The sequence below is a fragment of the Panthera onca genome, chromosome C1 (genome assembly GCF_046562875.1).
Source record: "Panthera onca isolate mPanOnc1 chromosome C1, mPanOnc1 haplotype 2, whole genome shotgun sequence".
Classification (NCBI taxonomy): domain Eukaryota; kingdom Metazoa; phylum Chordata; class Mammalia; order Carnivora; family Felidae; genus Panthera; species Panthera onca.
The window spans coordinates 121,646,885-121,665,274 of record NC_138346.1 but is presented as its reverse complement, the minus strand read 5'-3'; the positions used below and the strand labels follow the sequence as shown (position 1 = coordinate 121,665,274).

Genomic DNA, 18,390 nt, shown 5'->3' with positions numbered 1-18,390 from the left:
CTGGATAATCGACTCTAGTGTTACTTAAAATAGCCCCGCTAGTACACTTCAGTTATTCGATGCACAGAATTGATGTATGAACAGTGTTGTGTGTTATTTTTTTTTCTTTTAAGGACGCATCTGCTGCTGAATGTGCGGCGCCCTTATACTGACTTTTAAAAATCAGTCTCCTGCCAAAACCCTAAAAAGCAAGCTGACATTCAGAGACATCAAACGAACGAAATCTTTCTCCCGGTTTTTTGTTTCTCCCCCACAGAACGGGCGGGGTGTCATCTGCTCACTTTGTGGGCAGATAAGAGGGCTCCTGCCCGGAGCGCTGCGCTAGGTGCTGGGGACAACTTGAGTGCGAGCTGGGCCCCACGGGGACACCCGCTTGGGTGGGGAGGGGAGGGGAGAGGAGGGGGCAGGCTTCCCGAGGCCGCCTCCTCGCATCACTGACCGGCATCCCCCTGTTCCTTCCCTCCAGTGCTGAACGCCTTCAAGTACCCGCTGCTGATCGGCGTGGGCCTGTCCACCGTCATCGGGCTCCTGTCCTGCCTCATCGGGTACTGTAGCTCCCACTGGTGCTGTAAGAAGGAGGTCCAGGAGACAAGGCGTGAGCGCCGCCGCCTCATGTCCATGGAAATGGACTAGGCCACGCCGGGGGAGCCGCGACAGGGGCGGTCTAGGAGCGACGGGGCGGGAGGAGGACCGCGATCTTTTTCACGCGCAGTGTGTGACACTAGAAACCAGTCCTCTCCAATCTCAGGTGGGACCGGGCGCTCTCTCCCCCCCGCATGTCAAGTTCTGAGCGCGGACACGTTTACCAGCCCACGACTCTTCTTCCCACGGCACTTTCTGGTAGAACAATCACGTGTGTGTGTTCCCGGCTGCGGCTTTTTAATGGTTACCCTTTGTCTAATTTTTTTCTCCTACCGGTTTATAGATCTCTGACCTGTGTGTGTTCGTATGTTTGGTTTCGAGGGGTCGCGGTGAGGAAGGACGGTGGCTCTCAGAGTTCTTTGTCTTAGGTGAGGACAGAGCTGCCCGCCGGGAGCCAGCTTCCGTGTCGGGCCCGTGTTAGGAGGGCCACTAGACGAAGCCGTCCGCCCCGGCCCAGCGACAACACAGACCTGTGCCACAGGCTCATTCGTGGCTTTGACCACCCTACCCACCCCGTATTTTCAGGGGTTTAGACATTTGAAATCTAAACTTGCAGTATGTAACTTCTTACTGAGCCCAAATGCTTTTTTTTTCTTTTCCTTTTCCTTTTCCTCTTTTTTTTTTTTTTTTTTTTGCTTCTCTGCCCCCTTTCCATTTCTTTCGTATTTGCTTTATGTGAGCGTGCTGAAATGGCCCTGGAATCTAGAATTTGGCTCCCCACCAAGCACCTTATCTTGCCACCTTAGCCTTAAGAATGAATATGAAGAAAAATACACAGCCACCTCTGTCCGGGGCAGTAAGAAGGTCCTCAAGGAAGACGAGGTTGGGGACGAGGGAAGGAGCAGGCCCTCACTCCGATGGTTCTGAGGCCGCCGTGCCTCAGGGGGCCCCAGGGAGCGCAGAAGAGGGTCCTGGGGGGTCAGCTGTCCTCGGCTCGGGCCAGGAGTGTCGGGGGTGCCGGGGCTGTGTCTGGAGGAGGACGCCACCTCCGTCCCCCTCTCCTGCCCTTCGTGGGAGGCGAAGGCCTCGGCCGCCGAGGGACACCCACACGTGTACCCCACGTCCTTCGTGGCTGCTTGGGCTCCTTAATGTGAAGGTGTATTGCTGCTTTTGCAAGACTGACCGACTTCACAGAATCAGAAATTGCCTGGAAGAACCGTGCATTTTCCATGACCTTTTCAGCCCTTCAAGTCTTCGTAAGACCCCCCGCCGGGGGTCAGCGAGCAAGGGTACGCTTTGTGGTATGTTTGCTTTCCTGTTAGGAACACGAAGGAAACCAGCAATTTACTGCCGTGTGAACAGCCTACAAAGTAGATCTGAGAGCAATCCGTTTTGCCCGACTGCTCGTACCCGGAGTAGGACGCGGACCAAAAGAGCTCCTCTGCTCCCCGAGGCATCTGCCCCTGCATAGCACTGGCCTTTCGGAAGCATCCCAGTGGGCTTTCTGAGGCTCACTGGTGAGTCATGCCCCGCACTGCAATCCTCTGCGCTTTCATCCTGGCTCTGACGGATCTCACGCTGCTCTGTCTTCCGAAGGGAAAAAAGATTCGTTTGTTTTGAGCAATAAAGTCCTACAAAATGATGGCCATTCATGTGCGGCTCTTTGTCACAAGGGGCCAGACGAGCCACACTCCCCCGCCCACCGGCTCACCATCGTCCCCGCTGCTTCCCTCCCTGCGCTGCCCACAACCCACTCTGCCCTTGTCACTGAGTCGCCCCCAGGAGGCAGATTGCCACCCCGCTTCCCTTTTTGTCCTGCTCACCTAGGGGACCACCCACGGTAGACGCCGTGTTAACGGTAGTGGCACAAATGAGTTCCAAGCCCAGCACCTGCCCCACCCGAGCACGGGTGACCAGAGGAACAGGAGGAGGCCTTGATGGCACTAGATTCGGGTCTTTTCTACCAGTTGTTTCTTAACTATGCTATCTCAGAGGAGGTGGGTCCCAGGTGATTGTATATACGGGAACGGAAGAGGGAACACACATTCACAGGTGCTGCGTTAGGGACACCAGTGCCCTTTGAGTCCACACAGTTATCACCATTAAAAGAAGATTCAGGATTGTCGTAGTGCAGGCCCTTCTTGGTAGAGCAAAGGGTACCTTGCTGTGAGTGTGGCCAGGTGGCCCCAGGTATGCGTAAAACCATGGATGGGTCACGCCAGACACATGGCAAGTGACAGGTGTTCACATGCTGTACCTTCTGCTCTCAAACCGCGACTGCTGGGGGTATCGCTCCATGGTAGAGCATTTGACTGCAAACTGCCACTGCAGCTCGAGGCTGGGGTTGCTAAGGCATTGACCCCAACCCCACCCTGTGATCGTGGGGCTGGCCACACTGCCAGTCGCCGCGGGGCTGGTACAGAGGAGGAAGAAATCCCACGGTGTTGTACCAGGGACCTCACTCCATCCAGGGCCAGAAACTGGCCTGGAATGTGTGTCCTTTTAAATATGTGAGATACACTCTCTTGCTGTACCAAATACGGCTCCCCCCCCCCCCAAAGTGCTCTTCTGGAAGGGGGTTCCTGCCAGAGGCACTGGTGTGAACAGAAGAAGAACCTAGCCACAATTCACACAGATGAAATTGCACTTCTTAACAAAAAGAAACTTTATAAACAGTTTGGGTTTTTGTTTTTTTTTTTTTTTTTTTTTACTAATCATAAAAACAGCCCCCAGGAAGAGCCTAAGCTATGTTCAGATAGAAGCCTCAAAATTACTTTCAATTGTTTACTTTATGATGTTTACATAACACTTTTCACTTTTTAAAAAAGAAAAAAGAAAAAAAAATGCAAACTCTGACTTTTTAACAACGCTTCGGATTTTTCATGGGACGATGGAACTCTGACTCACCAACTGGATTTAAATGTTAATTTAGAAATGTATTTATTTGTGTGTTTCCCTCCCCCCTCCCCCCACGTGGCTTTTCCTTAAGATCCTGGCAAAGGACATCCCTCCTGCCCAGACCCTTGTCTGTTTCCCCCGGTGGCTCTCGCTTCTTGCTTTACAGACTGCCTGCAGCCATGATTTTGTCACTGACATCCGTGAGCCAAAGACTGAGCCTTTTGGGCAGGAATAATAAGCAATACTACACAACTTGCTACTTTCAGAAAACTTGTGGTTTTTTTTTAGCTTCACCAATGGCAGCAGAGGAAGAAGGGATCTGGGATTTCGGTAAGTCCTCCTCTGCTGTTTGACCAAATTCTCCGTGATAAATATTGCGCGCAGATCACTAGGCGAAAAAAAAAAAAAAAAAAAAGTTGACTCTCTGTCTTTCTTAGCGTCGCACAGAAGGATCTGCCAGATTTGACGTAGACAAAGAAAGGGTCTCGTGTATTTTTGTCCATACCCGATGTTACATGAACTAATTGTATTGTTTTATACTGTGACCACAGATATTATGCAATGCACCGTTTGTTTTTTATTTCATTAAAGGAAGTTTAATTTAAATTGAAGTCGTGTGAGGAACTTGGTCTCGTTACCTTTTGGTCCCCTCTGCGTGAGGCATCACGGCCGAATGCCAGTGGCAGCTTTAACACCTTCCGATCTCTCTGACTCCTGCAATAACGTTGTAGGTTGTCACTAAAGATAGAAGTGGATCTAACAGGATCAGTACTGAGAGCCCCACCACACGGAAAGCTGGGGGCCAGGATCCTGTTGCCGAGGAAGGTCTCCTGGTTCTTTGGTAAGTTCTCATGACCTTATGGGTCTCTCGTCATGAGAGGGGGAAGTTGGACGTTGTTCCTTTCTGCGGATGAGGAAACAAACGCAAGGTTCTGTGACCTTATCGTGACTGGAACACAACGGCTTTTCTGACTCATGACCCAGTCTGGAGCCAAACTGGTCCAGGAGGTGCCGGCCCCTGTGATAGAAAAACAGTGCTCCTTCCCAGGCCACTGGCTTCTGGAGCCCCAACTCTCTGCTGGTCTCTGCCCCCCCCCACCCCACACTCCCCTGTGGGTCCCATAGTGTCCTGGGTAGGGAGCTTCTCTGTGAGGTCTTCAGGGTCCGGGTCTGCGTCCCAGTTACTAACCTTGCCTAAGGATATAGAAGGTACATGCAAAGTATAAATGCACAATTAATGCCGTACTGTGGGGGATGGCCCGTCACTCATGCTTCTCGGTGAACCAGGAGGGTTCTGCTCACATCAGAATGTGACATAGTCACAGCTGGGTTTTAGCAGCCCCCTACCGATGACCGAACCTGTTCCTACCTCAGTTTAAATCAAAGACAAAACGACAGGGCGCCTAGGTGGCTCAGTCGGTTAAGGGTCCGACTTCGGGTCATGATCTCACAGTTCGTGGGTTCGAGCCCCGCTTCGGGTTCTGTGCTGACAGCTCAGAGTCTGGAGCCTGCTTGAGATTCGGTGTCTCCCTTTCTCTCTGTCCCTCCCTGCTTGCATTCTGTCTCTCTCAAAAATAAATAAACATTTAAAAAAATTTAAATTAAAAACAAAACAAACATTTGCTTGCCCACATACCATTTGCTTGCCCACATACCATTTGCTTGCCTGGCTAACTTGTACTTGGGTCCCAGGGAGCCTTTTCTGCTCCTCCCGGCTAGCTGAGGGCCCCCTGACAAATGCTGTGGAAGCCTGAAAGTGGTGTGAGGGCAGGGACCATTCGCTGCTGTGGCCCCAGGGGCCTCGTCATGGCAACAGCAAACACAGGGATTATTGTAATATGCCGTACACCAGGTTAAGTACCTCCAGTCTTCCCACGGTGGCTTCAGCAGACGCTGTCTTAACTGCTCTCCGTGTAACTGGATCTTCCCAATAAAAGCCACTCATTAACTCTGACCCACAGACCACTGTACGTCGCACCCTGTTTTTTTTTTAACATACGGGTTTTGTTATTATTAGGTGTTACAGGGCCAGCAGAACAAGAGATGACCGGCACTGAAAAGCTAGTTTGTTTTATACTCACCGATCCCAAGAGGAGGGGGCGCACCGTGCCACATGCTGGGAGGCCACACGGCCGAGACCAGGGTCCATCAGGAGGCGGAGGGCGGGGAGAAGCACAGGCAGCAGCCTTTATCGTGGTTTTCATGGGGAAGAACGGGCAAGGCAGGGTCCGCAGTTTGGTTAATTTCATTGGGCTCTGGGGTGCAGAAAACCTAAAACCTAGTTTTCTGGTACCTGGCCCTGGGGTGAGGAGGGCAGGAGACAGTGGTCCTGAGTGTGGGTGCCGCTGGAGAAGGTGGCGGGGGCGTGGGCTCTGGGTCCGCGACTTTGTGCGTGCAAGGCGTGCTCACGGTGAATCAGTTCCTCTCGCTAGGAACTGGCCGGCTCTGGGAGCAGCGGTCCCCAGGGTCAACGAGGCCCTAGATATTAGAGTCTCAGAAAATGACATAGAAGGACATGATTAATACGTTCGCCAGTTGAGGCTCGCCGGCTGCACGGGCACACCTGAGTTCCCCCTGCAGCGGTGACGTTCACCTCAGCCCTCGCCGTCCTGATTATCCTCCAACCTGTTTTGCCACCAGTGTGGCTCCTGTGATTACATAAGTCCATTGCACGGCCACCAGTGAGATGTGAGTGGCAGAAAAAGAGGTGTGGTGACGAGATGCCTAGATGTTTACAGGTGACGACCCTACTCCCACCCAGAATTTGGACACTTAGGGAAGGACTTGAGTTTAGGAATCCTGCCATCAGTCCCCGCTTTGTGTTTCTCTGGACACCTTTTGAAATAGCCACTTGGAGGGGCTCTTTGGGAACAAGACCCTGTAATACACGCGTTTGTAATTTCAGAAGCTCACATAGTTATTTATTGAACAACTTAAAATATTTTGTCACGGGGGCACCTGGGTGGCTCAATCGGTTAAGCGTCTGACTTCTTCAGCTCAGGTCATGATCTTGCAGTGTGTGGGTTTGAGCCCCGCGTCGGGCTGTCTGCTATCAGCACAGAGCCTGTTTCCCACCCTCTCCCTCTGCCCCTCCCCAGCTCCTGCTGTCTCTCTCTCTCTCTCTCTCTGTCTCTCAAAAAGAAATAAAAATTTAAAATAAAATAACCATTTAGAGTGAAGCCCTGGAAAAGTTGGATTGAGACCCTCCACCCCAAGCACCTTAAAGTTAATAGGGGTTTGCTCCCCTGCTCTCTATCTCGTGCTCACCCGTGACCTTGGCACGGAGGCCACCCTAACCCCAGCTTGGTGCCCCTACGCCCGTTGGCTGGGATGTGCAAGTAATAAATCTTGTGACTTTACGTCCTTTGTGTGAGTGTCTGGAAACTGCACCTTCCATCAAAGCGGCCCTGGGGGGCTTGGATGCTGAGAAAGCTACCTGCTGACCCCACGTGTGTGGCTCGTGCCCCCTCATTCAGCAGGTCATAATCTGCATATTCTTAACTGCATACAGAAGCTCCAGCTTGCCAACCAAGTGTGGATAAAAGTAAGATGAATTCTCTGGAAAGGCTCAACTAAGACAAATTGCTTTAAAAAAAAAAAAATGCTATCAGTAGGTCCAGGCAAAACTGTTAAAGACTGATGGCGGACAAATCACGAAAATGTGGAAAAGATTCTGTACTTTGTTGGCTTCGCAAATGTTTCTTAAATTCTTCATTTGAAAGAAATCGTAAGTTCTTACTTCATTTGAAAGAACTCAAACTTTAAAGTTTTAGACTAGACATGATAGGTTTGGTCTCTGCAGGAAAGGGTTAGAAGGCTCCGGAAAACAGACCCATGCTCCAAGGAAAGACCTGGGCTTATGTCGAGAGATTGGTGAATGAATACGTTGGTTGACGTGAAGATAACGTGTAAGATACATAGGAATCTTTTTCCAATTGAAAATAACATGCATAGGGGCGCCTGGGTGGCTCAGTCGGTTGGGCGTCCGACTTCAGCTCAGGTCACGATCTCGCGGTCCGTGAGTTCGAGCCCCGCGTCGGGCTCTGTGCTGATGGCTCAGAGCCTGGAGCCTGCTTCCGATTCTGTGTCTCCCTCTCTCTCTGCCCCTCCCCTGTTCATGCTCTGTCTCTCTCTGTCCCCAAAATAAATAAACGTTAAAAAAAGAAAAAAAAAAAGAAAATAACATGCATAACGTACATAGGAATCTTCTTCCAATTGAAAATAACATGCGTAACGTACATAGGAATCTTTTTCCAATTCTCAACTTTACCTGACATTTTCTGTTCATTGACCAACAGTTCTAATCGTTTCAGATGATAGAGTTCCTGCTGTTAATATTCCCGTTCTTAGAAATAAGGAAATTACGACACATTCATTTGCTCAAATGAACTAGGAATTGAATTGAGACCTTTCTGACTCCAAAGTCTATACATTCATGCCCCCCACTCCTTATCTACAGAGGATACATTCCAGGACCCCCAGAGGATGCCTGAAACCACAGATAGTACCAAACTGTTTACTTAATGTTTTTTTCCTATGTGTACATATATACAGTTTAACTTACAAATTAGGCATAGTAAGAGGTTAACAACAATAACTACTAATAAGATGGGACAATGATAACAATATACGATAGCAAAAGGTGAATGTAGTCTCTCTTGTTCCCAAAATATCTTGTGGTCCTGTAACTCTCCTTCCTGTGATGAAGTGAGGTGAGTGACGGATGTCAGCATTGTGATGTAGCGTTAGGCTACTACTGACCTTGTGGCGGTGTGACAGAAGGAGGATCACCTGCTTCCAAAAGGCTGCAGGTGCCTGCAGAAAGTAAAGCCGTGGGTAAGGGAGAAATTCCTGTGCGTGTTGTAAATCAGTACACCAGCCACAGAGCCTGAATATTCTAAGCTTTGAGTATTTGTTGACTAGATAGATGAGTCAGCACTGGATCCTATCACTACGAAATTTCATAGGTCTTGTAGGAGAGGGTGGCACATAAATAATTCATTTTATTACCATATAAAAATGACAGAATCTACAAGCCTAGATTTTAAATTGTTTTGAATGAACAGGTATTTCCCAGGTAGGGAGGGGGCAGGGTTCCAAGGAGAGGAGTTAGTATCTGCACAGTTAAAGAGGGAAACAATGGTAAGACCCAGCAGAAAGACACCGTTCTGTGTCTGAAGGGCAGAGAGTTGACAAGGGCTGGCTCATAAAGGTCAAGTCAAGGAGTGTGGACTGGATCTTCTAGAAATATTTGAGGAGCCGCCGAAACACTTTGATCAGGAGAATGCCTGGCTAGGTTTCTATGTTACATCATCCTGTTATTGGGGAGGGTGGTGTGCAGGGGAGGCTGGGAGATGAATTGAACTGCGTTAGTCCAGCAGGAAAATCGAGGCCCCCGGTTGTGACAGCAGCAGGTAGGATGGACTCCTCAAAGATTTGAGGAAGAGCCGATAGGACTTTATAACCGGATGTGGAGTGTGGAGGCCAGAGCGTGGGTCTGGGTGGATACAGCCGCGTCCAACCACGTCGGACTCAAAGTGTGAACAAGAAAACAAGGATTTCAGCTTCAGACTCCAGTTTGAGTTTCCTGGAGGACCTTCAAATGGAAATGTTCTCCACCAGCAAGGTGGTTGGGCTGGCACTTAAGGGACAAGGTGGGGTTGGAAGTGTATGTGATGGTCCGCATACAAATGGGGGATGAGACACAGCTGTCAGTTACTCCCGGGTAGGAAATTTAAGGACTAGCCCTTAGCAAGGGAGCATCTGGAGACGGCAGATGGCCTAGGAATCCCTTCTGCTGCTCTTTCTCTTCTGCTACCGTCCCAGACTCCCCATCTTCTACGCCCAAGCCGCATCCCCACCCAATGCCCTGGCTCTTGCCCCTGCCCACAGAAGTCCAGTTCAGCCTTTGCCCCACAGACAGGAGTCGCCATGCCCCATGAAAAGCTCTTTGGCCTTGGTTAACTAATTGTCAGCTCCTGGTGGAGCCAGGCAAATGGGAAGAGACCTGGGTATCATTCTCCATCGCGGGGCCAGGTCACAGCTGGGCCCTCTCAAAGCCTGTTTCTTCCTCTGCCTCACAAGGGTGTTGACTGAGGTCAGTATGGTCCCTTCCTGTGGGGTCACTGCTTGGTGCTCCACGAATGTAGGCTTGGTCCGCAGGCTTCCTCTGCCTTGGCAAATTCAACACCTGTGGGATGGCCCTCAATCTGACCTAAGTTGCAAGAGCTCAAACAGGGAAAATCATGACGAGCTTCCTACTGACTCCTTGGGGTTTTTCTTTTCCATCTCCTCCCACTCTCTGCCTTCTGGAATCATGAACGGCAAGCCAGAAGGTATAATAGCAAGAGCACTCTCACCACACACCTGTCAGGATGGCTAAAATCAAAAACACAAGAAATAAATGTTGGCAAGGGTGTAGAGAAAGAGGAACCCTCGTGCATTTTGGTGGGAATGCAAACTGGTGCAGCCAGTGTGGAAGACAGTATGGAGGTGCCTCAGAAAGTTAAAAATAGAACTACCCTACAATCCAGCAATTCCACTACTGGACATTTACCTAAAGAATATCAAGACGCCAATTCAAAAAGATACATGCACCCCTGTTTATTGCAGCATTATTTATAATAGCCAAATTATGGAGGCCGCCCAAGGGTCCAGTAATAGATGGCTGGATAAAGATATGGTGTATGTATACACACACACACACGCACACACACACCACATACACAATGGAATCTCATAAAGAAACCTTGCCATTTGCAACAGCATGGATGGATCTAGAGGGTATTATGCTAAGCGAAATAAGTCAGAGACAAATACCATATGATTTCACTCATGTGGAATTCAAGAAACAAAACGAAAAGCAAAAAAGAGACAAACGAAAAAACAGACTCTTAACTATAGAGAACAAACTGATGGTTACCAGAGGGGAAGGGGGTCGGGGGGATGGGTAAAATAGGTGATGGGGATTAAAGAGTGCACTTACTGTGATAAGCACTGGGTGATATACGGAAATGGTGAATTACTATATTGTACATCTGAGAATAATATAACACTTGTATGTTAACTGTACTGGAGGTAAAATTAAAAAAATAAAAATCACTGAGCCAAGAGCAAATAGGCATCCATTTCCTAGCCATACAGTCTTGGCTAGGTCAGTTGATTCCTCTGAACCTCCGTTTCCTCATCTGTAAGATGGGATTAGTCGTACCTGTCACATGGTGATGTGAGCTATTCCCTAAAATCGTGTATATGAAAATATCTTGCATAAAGCCTACGTGTAAAAGGTCCCTGTTGAAATATGTTGGGGCCTGAATGCTTCAGAGAGGAGGCCACATATCTAGCTGCTGTGATTTTGTGGGCTACGTGTGCATTTCAAGTCTCAAAAAAAACCCACACATTTCTTTTTATTAATCTTCCAGGAACTGGAACAAAATTGTTTCTTTTGTACATTCCTGTGTTGCTTTGTCCATTACTGGCTCTCTCCCTCCATCTGATTCAGGAAGTACATTTTTACATTCTTTTCAGCTGATACAATTACAATGCAGTGATTCCCCAGGTAATGGAATAACACTCTCTCTGGCTCTCTTTCTTCTTTCTTGTTTTTTCCCCCTGTGGACAACGGAAAGCTTCTTTTTCTTTTCTTTTTTCCTCTCCAGAAAAGAAGCGACATCACTCAGTCAGTGTTAATTCTGGCAGAAATGGAGCCACTAAAATGAAAAGGGGAAAAAACCATTCTTTCTGGCAACGGCTAGAAATGAGAAGTTGCATCATATTTATTTGGTTGAATGTATTTCAGGAATACCGATACCGTGTATTATTGGCAACCATCATCTCTGTGGTCAATGCCCATTTCTAAACTAATTCTTTTTTCAGGGCATGTGGCAGATTGATTACATCAGTGCCTCCGGTTCTTTACCTGTCCTTCTGCCCCTGTCACTTTGCAGTTCTCCTCACTAGAAAGATGATGGAGGCTGTTAACCTATCTCTTGCATTTGGAGTTGGCCATGTGACTTGCTTTGATCTATGGGATGTTGGCAGCCATGATGAAAGTAGAAGCTTTAAAAAGGGCTGTTGTGTTTCCATGAGTTATTTGGCCCCCTGACATCACCATAAAAACCTGCTTGGGCTAGCCTACTAGAGGGAGTGCGAGGGATGCAAGCCAAGGCTGTTCTAGACCGTCCGGCTCTGGACAGGTGACCCACAGGCTTGTGAACAAAAAGAAATGTTTACTGTTGTAAGCCACCAAAGTTTTGTGGTTTGTTCCACAGCAATAACTAACTCATACAGTGTGTTTGCCTAAAATTTTGGTGCCTGGGGATGACCCATGACTTCTCCAACTGAAATGATGAACAAATTACTATACTTCAAGCCCCATTGATGTTACAGTTAACAGCCTGGAGAGTAGTTTGAAATCCCCATTCAAGGTAAACTATCCTTTAACTGTTCCCTAAATATAACCTGCACATCCCTGCCTCTGTATCTTTGTACATTTCATTTCTCCCTACTGGAATTTCCTTCCCTCCCTCCTCTGCCTGTTTGAATCATACAGATCCCCAAGGACATACTTAAAACCAGCCTTTTCGGAATGACCTATGGCTGTTCCCTGCCTACAATGGCCTCTCCAGCCTATTAACTCTTAGGATATTTCTCGTTTGAGCCATAAAGTGGATACTCAACACACGCTGCCTTATTTGGTTACCCTCCCTCTCCCTCCCTCCTTCCTTCCCATTCCTTCCCTCCTTCCTTTTTTTCTTTCTTTCAAACAAATACATACATATTCAAGCACATATATAAAGCACATATGGAAAAAATGTTAAAAATTGTTTGAATATAGGTGTAGGTTTGTGGTGATTTTAAAATAATGTCCATGAATTCTTGACACTCCTCCTTTCAAAACGCACAGCCTAATTTCCCTCCCCTTGAGTGTGGGCTGGACTTAATGATTCCCTTTTAACAAGTAGAATAGGGCGGAAATGGTAGTGTGTAACTTTGAAACTAGGCCATAAAAGGCACTACATCTTCCTCCTTGGCCTCAGTCTGGGGGGAGCCAGCCGCCATGTTGTGAGGACACTCAAGCGTTGCTGTGGAGAGGCCCACGTGATTAGGAGTTCATGCCAACTGGCTACTGCTTCTTATCTATGGTTGTTTATTAAACTAGATTTCAAGTTCCTGGAGGGAAGGGCTCGTTTTCCACTTGTTTTATCTCCAACCCTTGCATCGTAGTACCTTGAAAAGGGAAGTATAGAGCTTTTCACTAAACACATTAATATTTATAGGTTGACTAACATTGGAGAGCTAATTGTTAGGTATCATCACCAATAAATAATACCAGAGGGAGAGAAAGTGAAAACTAAAAAAGGGTAGAAGCTAGAGGCTTCCAGACCTGAGTTTGTTGAATGTTACCCTATCGTACTATAATTGCCACTGGGAAAGTAAGTCCTATCTTAAATGCTGCTTTTACCCTAAAGATTGGCCTGATTTCCCATTATCCTCAAATAAGCTATGCCTTCTCCCTCCTTCAAATGTCCATCTCTTTATTTGCATTTCTCCCAGGTGACCTCACCTAACTTACCTTGTGTGATAGCCAATCGTGTTCCTGTTCACCTCCACCCAGCTCCAGCATCCCTCAGAAGATCCTCAGATCAGAGGCTACCTTCTAATTCGAAATGCATCTCTAGCTATTTGTCCTCAATATATATATATATATATATATGTATATATATATATATATATATATATATATTTTTTTTTTTTTTTTACAGAGTTGATCAAAGTTTATTCATTTATTATTTTTCCCCTGATATTTAAATCAGCTTTACTAAGCTAAAATTTTTAAAAATACAAAATGCATCCACTTTATGGATACAGTATAAGGAATATTTTAAGTACTTTATTTTCTAGACTAATTTTAGGCTTATAGAAAAAAAATTACAGAAAGTACAGTGAGCTCCCATAGGATTTCTCTGACCCCTGAAAACATTTCTCTGTCAGCAAAGTAGCAGGGTACAAAATCAACGTACAGAAATTGGTTGCATTTTTATACACCAATAATGAAGCAACAGAAAGAGAAATAAAGAAACTGATCCCATTTACAAGTGCACCAAGAACCATAAAATACCTGGGAATAAACCTAACCAAAGATTTGAAAGACCTGTATGCTGAAAACTATAGAAAGCTTATGAAGGAAATTGAGGAAGACATTAAAAAATGGAAAAACATTCCATGCTCATGGATTGGAAGAATAAATATTGTTAAAACGTCAATACGACCCAAAGCAATCTACACATTCGATGCAATCCCAGTCAAAATTGCACCGGCATTCTTCCCAGAGCTAGAACAAGTAATCCTAGAATTTGTATGGAACCACAAAAGACCCCAAATAGGCAAAGTAATATTGAAGAAGAAAACCAAAGCAGGAGGCATCACAATCCCAGACTTTAGCCTCTACTACAAAGCTGTAATCATCAAGACAGTATGGTATTGGCACAAAAACAGACCCATAGACCAATGGAATAGAATAGAGAACCCAGAGTTGGACCCACAAATGTTTGGCCACCTAATCTTCGATAAAGCAGGAAAGTATCCAATGGAAAAAAGTCTCTTTAGCATATGGTGCTGGGAGAACTGGACATCGACATGCAGAAGAATGAAACTAGACCACTTTCTTACCAGTAAGATCTGCCCCAGCCTGCCTCTGTGGACCCTTCTCCCTCCATACCAGCCTCAAACTTTACCCCAACAGGGGAACGTGACTGGTGCATTAGTATCCACACTAGACTGCTTCTCCCCCAGCTGTACCTGCCCCTCTTCATTCCTAATTGTCTCATTTGGCCCAGCCCCGCCCAGCCTGACCTTGCCTCCTGCCCACTGACTTTTCCTACCCCTTTCAGCAGCTGCATTGACTGTTGTGCTCGAAAACATTGCATTGTGATTATCTGAGTAGGTGGAAGTTTCCCGAGAACAAAGGCTGGGTTGTTAACATCTTCGTTTGTGCAGAACTTAGCAAAGCACCCAGAACACAGAAGTACTAAACAAGTTGGATGGATGAATGGATGGATGGATGGATGGATGGATGGAACGAGCAGAAATCTGCCTGATACTGTGGCCTGAAGCAGACCAGTTCATTCTTGACGTATCTAGATGTAGCCTTGACCTAGGGGACGAATGTCTTCAGTGAGCCCGTCCTTGGATGATCTTGTCTTCTAGGGTGAGTTGGCCTGGGTTCAGTGCCAACTGTCATATTTAGGCATTCATTGACCATCCTTGGTGCCAGGCCCATATTGGGCAGATGAAGATTCACTTACATGTCACATGATGGTAGATGATTTTACTGAGCATTTACTAAGTACCAGATACTGTTCTAGGTGCTTTAAGTGAATTAGTTCATTCAACTCACACAGCATCTGATGGGGTACATACTATTAGTATCTCCATTTTGTAGATGAGAGTTAGAAAAGTTAACGAGCACATAGAGCTATTAAAAATAGAATCTGCATGCAAACCCAGGCAGCCTGGTTCCAGAGACTGACATTACCAGCACCTCATGTCTCCCCAGGTTCTTGTTTTCGGGGGGGTCCTTGCATTTCTCGGTCCCTTCCTCTCCCAAGTTGGAAGGACAGGTAAGGGCTAAGAAGAGAAAATTTCAGGGGCACCTGGGTGGCTCAGTCGGTTGAGCGTCCGACTTCGGCTCAGGTCATGATCTCACAGTCTGTGGGTTCGAGCCCCGCATCAGGCTCTGTGCTGACCGCTTGCTCAGAGCCTGGAGCCTGCTTCAGATTCTGTGTGTCCTCTCTCTGCCCCTCCCCCGCTCACGCTTTGTCTCACTCTGTTTCTCAAAAATAAATAAATGTAAAAAAAAAAATTAAAAAAAAAAAAAAAGAAGAGAAAATTTCAGCTTGGTTTTTTTTTATTTAGTCAGTTATATTCCCTCATGATTACTTAAGGATACGCAGTTAGCCAGGATGGGGTCTGTATTTTCTTCTTTCTATCTGTATACGTTTACTTACCCAGTGTAACTTTTCTCACCCAGATTTGAGTGATTAGCAAAAAAGTTCATGATGCAAACGGTCTTGCTCTGTGCAAACCATCTGTCTTTCTCAGTGGGCTGGAAACCACACCACTGCTTCCTCTTTACCTTTGTAGTGAGAGCACAGCCTTTGTCACTGGGTGTCTGAACAACTTCAGTGACACCGCCAGGAGAGGTCTGTACTGGTCCAAATGGCACACATCCTATACGTGGCATCTCTCTTTCTCCTTCTGAGTAAGTGTCATAATTGTGCCTGTCTCTGTTGTCACCGGAGCTAGTCAACAGGAGGCTGGTGGGTGGTGGAACAGGACAACTTGGTACTTAACGGGAAAAACCGTGCCACACATCTCTGGCACACGCAGTAATTTTTGACTTACTGATAATGGTTTCATGGTTTGCCTCAGCATCCTCGAGTTCCAGGGAGGCGCAGTGCTTGGTTGAGTCCCACAGACCTGGTCCCACTGTTTTGTTTTGTTTTTTTTTTTTTTTTTTTTTTTTTTTACATTTGTCTGTGGGGCCAGTTCTGCCAGTTTTGCTGGTCCTGCATTTACCTTTTCTTCCTGGGCTAACCCATCCCTGGAGAGAGTGAGGGCCCAGCTCCCCAGACTGACAGGTGGCCTGAAGGTTTCTCTGATGTGTGAGCCTTGGGGATGTGGCTGCATGGAAGGAAAAGGTATTAGGGTACTTAGTAGTTTTAGGTTAAGCTAAAAGAAGGTTCTGGACATCACCCACGAACTGAAGCGGGGGAATTGACCTGAGGGACTGAGAAGGGGCCAAGAAGATTCACTGGGCTCCGCTAAAGGGCATATGGAGGGGCCTTAGCTATGGCCCAGGAGCATCGAAACATATTAGAACAGGGTGGAGGAAAGGGACATTTGGGGGTAGACTGAAAAGCTAATGGCCTGGGTTGGGAATGAAATCTTTCCAGAGCAAGTAGCAGGTACTGGTTTTGTGCTATGGGTTCCTTTAGCATCTGGTGAAGCCTAGAGAACCCACCTTAGCATCATTTTTTAAATGCCTAAAATGAAATGCATAGGATTATAGGGGAAGTCAGTCATGCTGAAATGCAATCATCAAAATATCTTTAAAGAGTGACGTAGTGATGTGTCTGCTTCTTTGCGGATTCCATAAGGAGATCTAGAGGTGGTCTGTCAACCACCAAACTTCAAAGTAGGAATGCGTATGAATCATATTTCAAGATATTTTCAACAACTGTAATATGATATGGAAATATCTATGGTTTGCTGTCTACATTCATGACCAAAGGAAATGCTGAGTTCTCATTAAGACTTGTGAAGATAAAGATGTAGTTTTTTGTTTTTCACTGGAGTTTATGGGCCCTGTGATCCTGTGTGTGGACCCAGGCTAGGAACTCCTGCTGTAGAGACTAGATTGTGTTAGTGTGGGGACTCAAGTGATGGTAGGGGAACTAAGTGCTGTGACTAAAGCATGGAGAGGCTACAGCATTCAGCACATTGGGGTGCTTCATGAACACTGGCTTGAACTGAACGGGGTACAGTGGATGTTGGATTGTGTGAGGCAAGGCTCAGATCTGGGGCCTGATGGGCAAGAGGTGGTCTGCAGGATTCATTACAAGAACCAGTTAGTTGCTGGGTGATGGGCACCCACCAGACTGGCTTGGCAAGCTTTGATGGCTGGGTAGTTGGATGGGGACCTTCCTATGTGCCCTGGTCACTTGTTGAGTATGAATCTTGGTGGGTTTTTTTTTTTTCCTGAGTATGATTCTTAAGTGTATGTGCTTTGTGTATTTGGCCTGTGTGTTTGGCCTGTGTATTGGGGAAAACGGAGTGTACATTGTGCAACAAGTCAGACGTTGCAAACTCTCTCACACGCTTTCTTTTTTTTTTTTTTTTTTTTTTTTTCTGGTGAGCAGGCTGGAAGCCCTGGGTGAAGGCAGGTTGTAGGCAGGTTCAAAAAAGAGAAGCTGGAAGCTTTTCCTTAACTCATGTAAACAATTATAAATATATATGAGGTGTATATTTACTACTTCTTTTATTTTAATGTTTAGTATTTTTCTTATGAAAATTTTTTAATGTTTGTTTATTTTAGAGACAGAGAGACAGAGCACAAGTGGAGGAGGGGCAGAGAGAGCCAGAGACAGAATCTGAAGCAGGCTGTAGGCCCTGAGCTGTCAGCACAGAGCCTGACGCGGGGCTCGAACTCATGAGCCGTGAGATCATGACCTGAGCCGAAGTCGAACACTTAACTGACTGAGCCACCCAGGCGCCCCAATATTTATTATTTTTGAGAGAGAGAGCGGGGAAGAGGCAGAGAGAGAGTGAGAGGACTCAAAGTGGGCTCCGTGCTGACAGCACAGAGCCCCATGCGGGGCTCAAACTCCCTGTGAGATCATGACCTTTAACCAACAGAGCCACCCAGGCGCCCCTGTATTTATTTCTTCTAAATTCTGACTCACTATCCAGCACTCATTTTGTGTACAGCCACAGTTTTTATGTGAGAACACATAAATCAGGAAGTAACTTGAAAGAACTTTGGAAGCCCACGCTTTGTCCTTCCTTATACATATGGAGGGAAAATTATAAATCATGAAGGAAATTCAACCCTGATCAATTGACCAGTTGTGTTGTTTAGCAAATGTATACTTTGTCCAAATTATTTTTTTTAAATAAGCGTAAAGACCGATCGGTTCTGTTAGAACATGGTGCTAGATGAGGTGAATGTCATGGGTAGATGAGCTCTTGGACTTAGCTTTGCCTGCCTGATCCATCACCCCTCACGCTGACTGCCCTACATATAAAAACCACTAAGGTGGGAGGGAGGGTACTGGGGAGGGGCCGATTTTTTTTTTTTTTTAATCGTACTGAGACTTTATGCATAGAAAAAAAAATGTTTTTGGTTGG

At 46.6% G+C, this 18,390-nt stretch overlaps 2 protein-coding genes across 2 annotated transcripts in view; both read left to right on the top strand.

Moving 5' to 3' along the window:
* Positions 1-2,224, top strand: part of PTGFRN (prostaglandin F2 receptor inhibitor) — an 83,759-nt gene extending 81,535 nt beyond the window's left edge. Inside the window, exon 9 of the mRNA XM_078451528.2 lies at positions 467-2,224. Coding sequence (XP_078307654.2) covers positions 467-633 — 167 coding nt within the window. The 3' untranslated portion in view covers positions 634-2,224. The remainder of the gene's footprint in view (positions 1-466) is intronic.
* Positions 2,225-15,462: 13,238 nt separating this feature from the next.
* Positions 15,463-18,390, top strand: part of CD101 (CD101 molecule) — a 36,752-nt gene continuing 33,824 nt past the window's right edge. Inside the window, exon 1 of the mRNA XM_060625576.3 lies at positions 15,463-15,742. Coding sequence (XP_060481559.2) covers positions 15,700-15,742 — 43 coding nt within the window. The 5' untranslated portion in view covers positions 15,463-15,699. The remainder of the gene's footprint in view (positions 15,743-18,390) is intronic.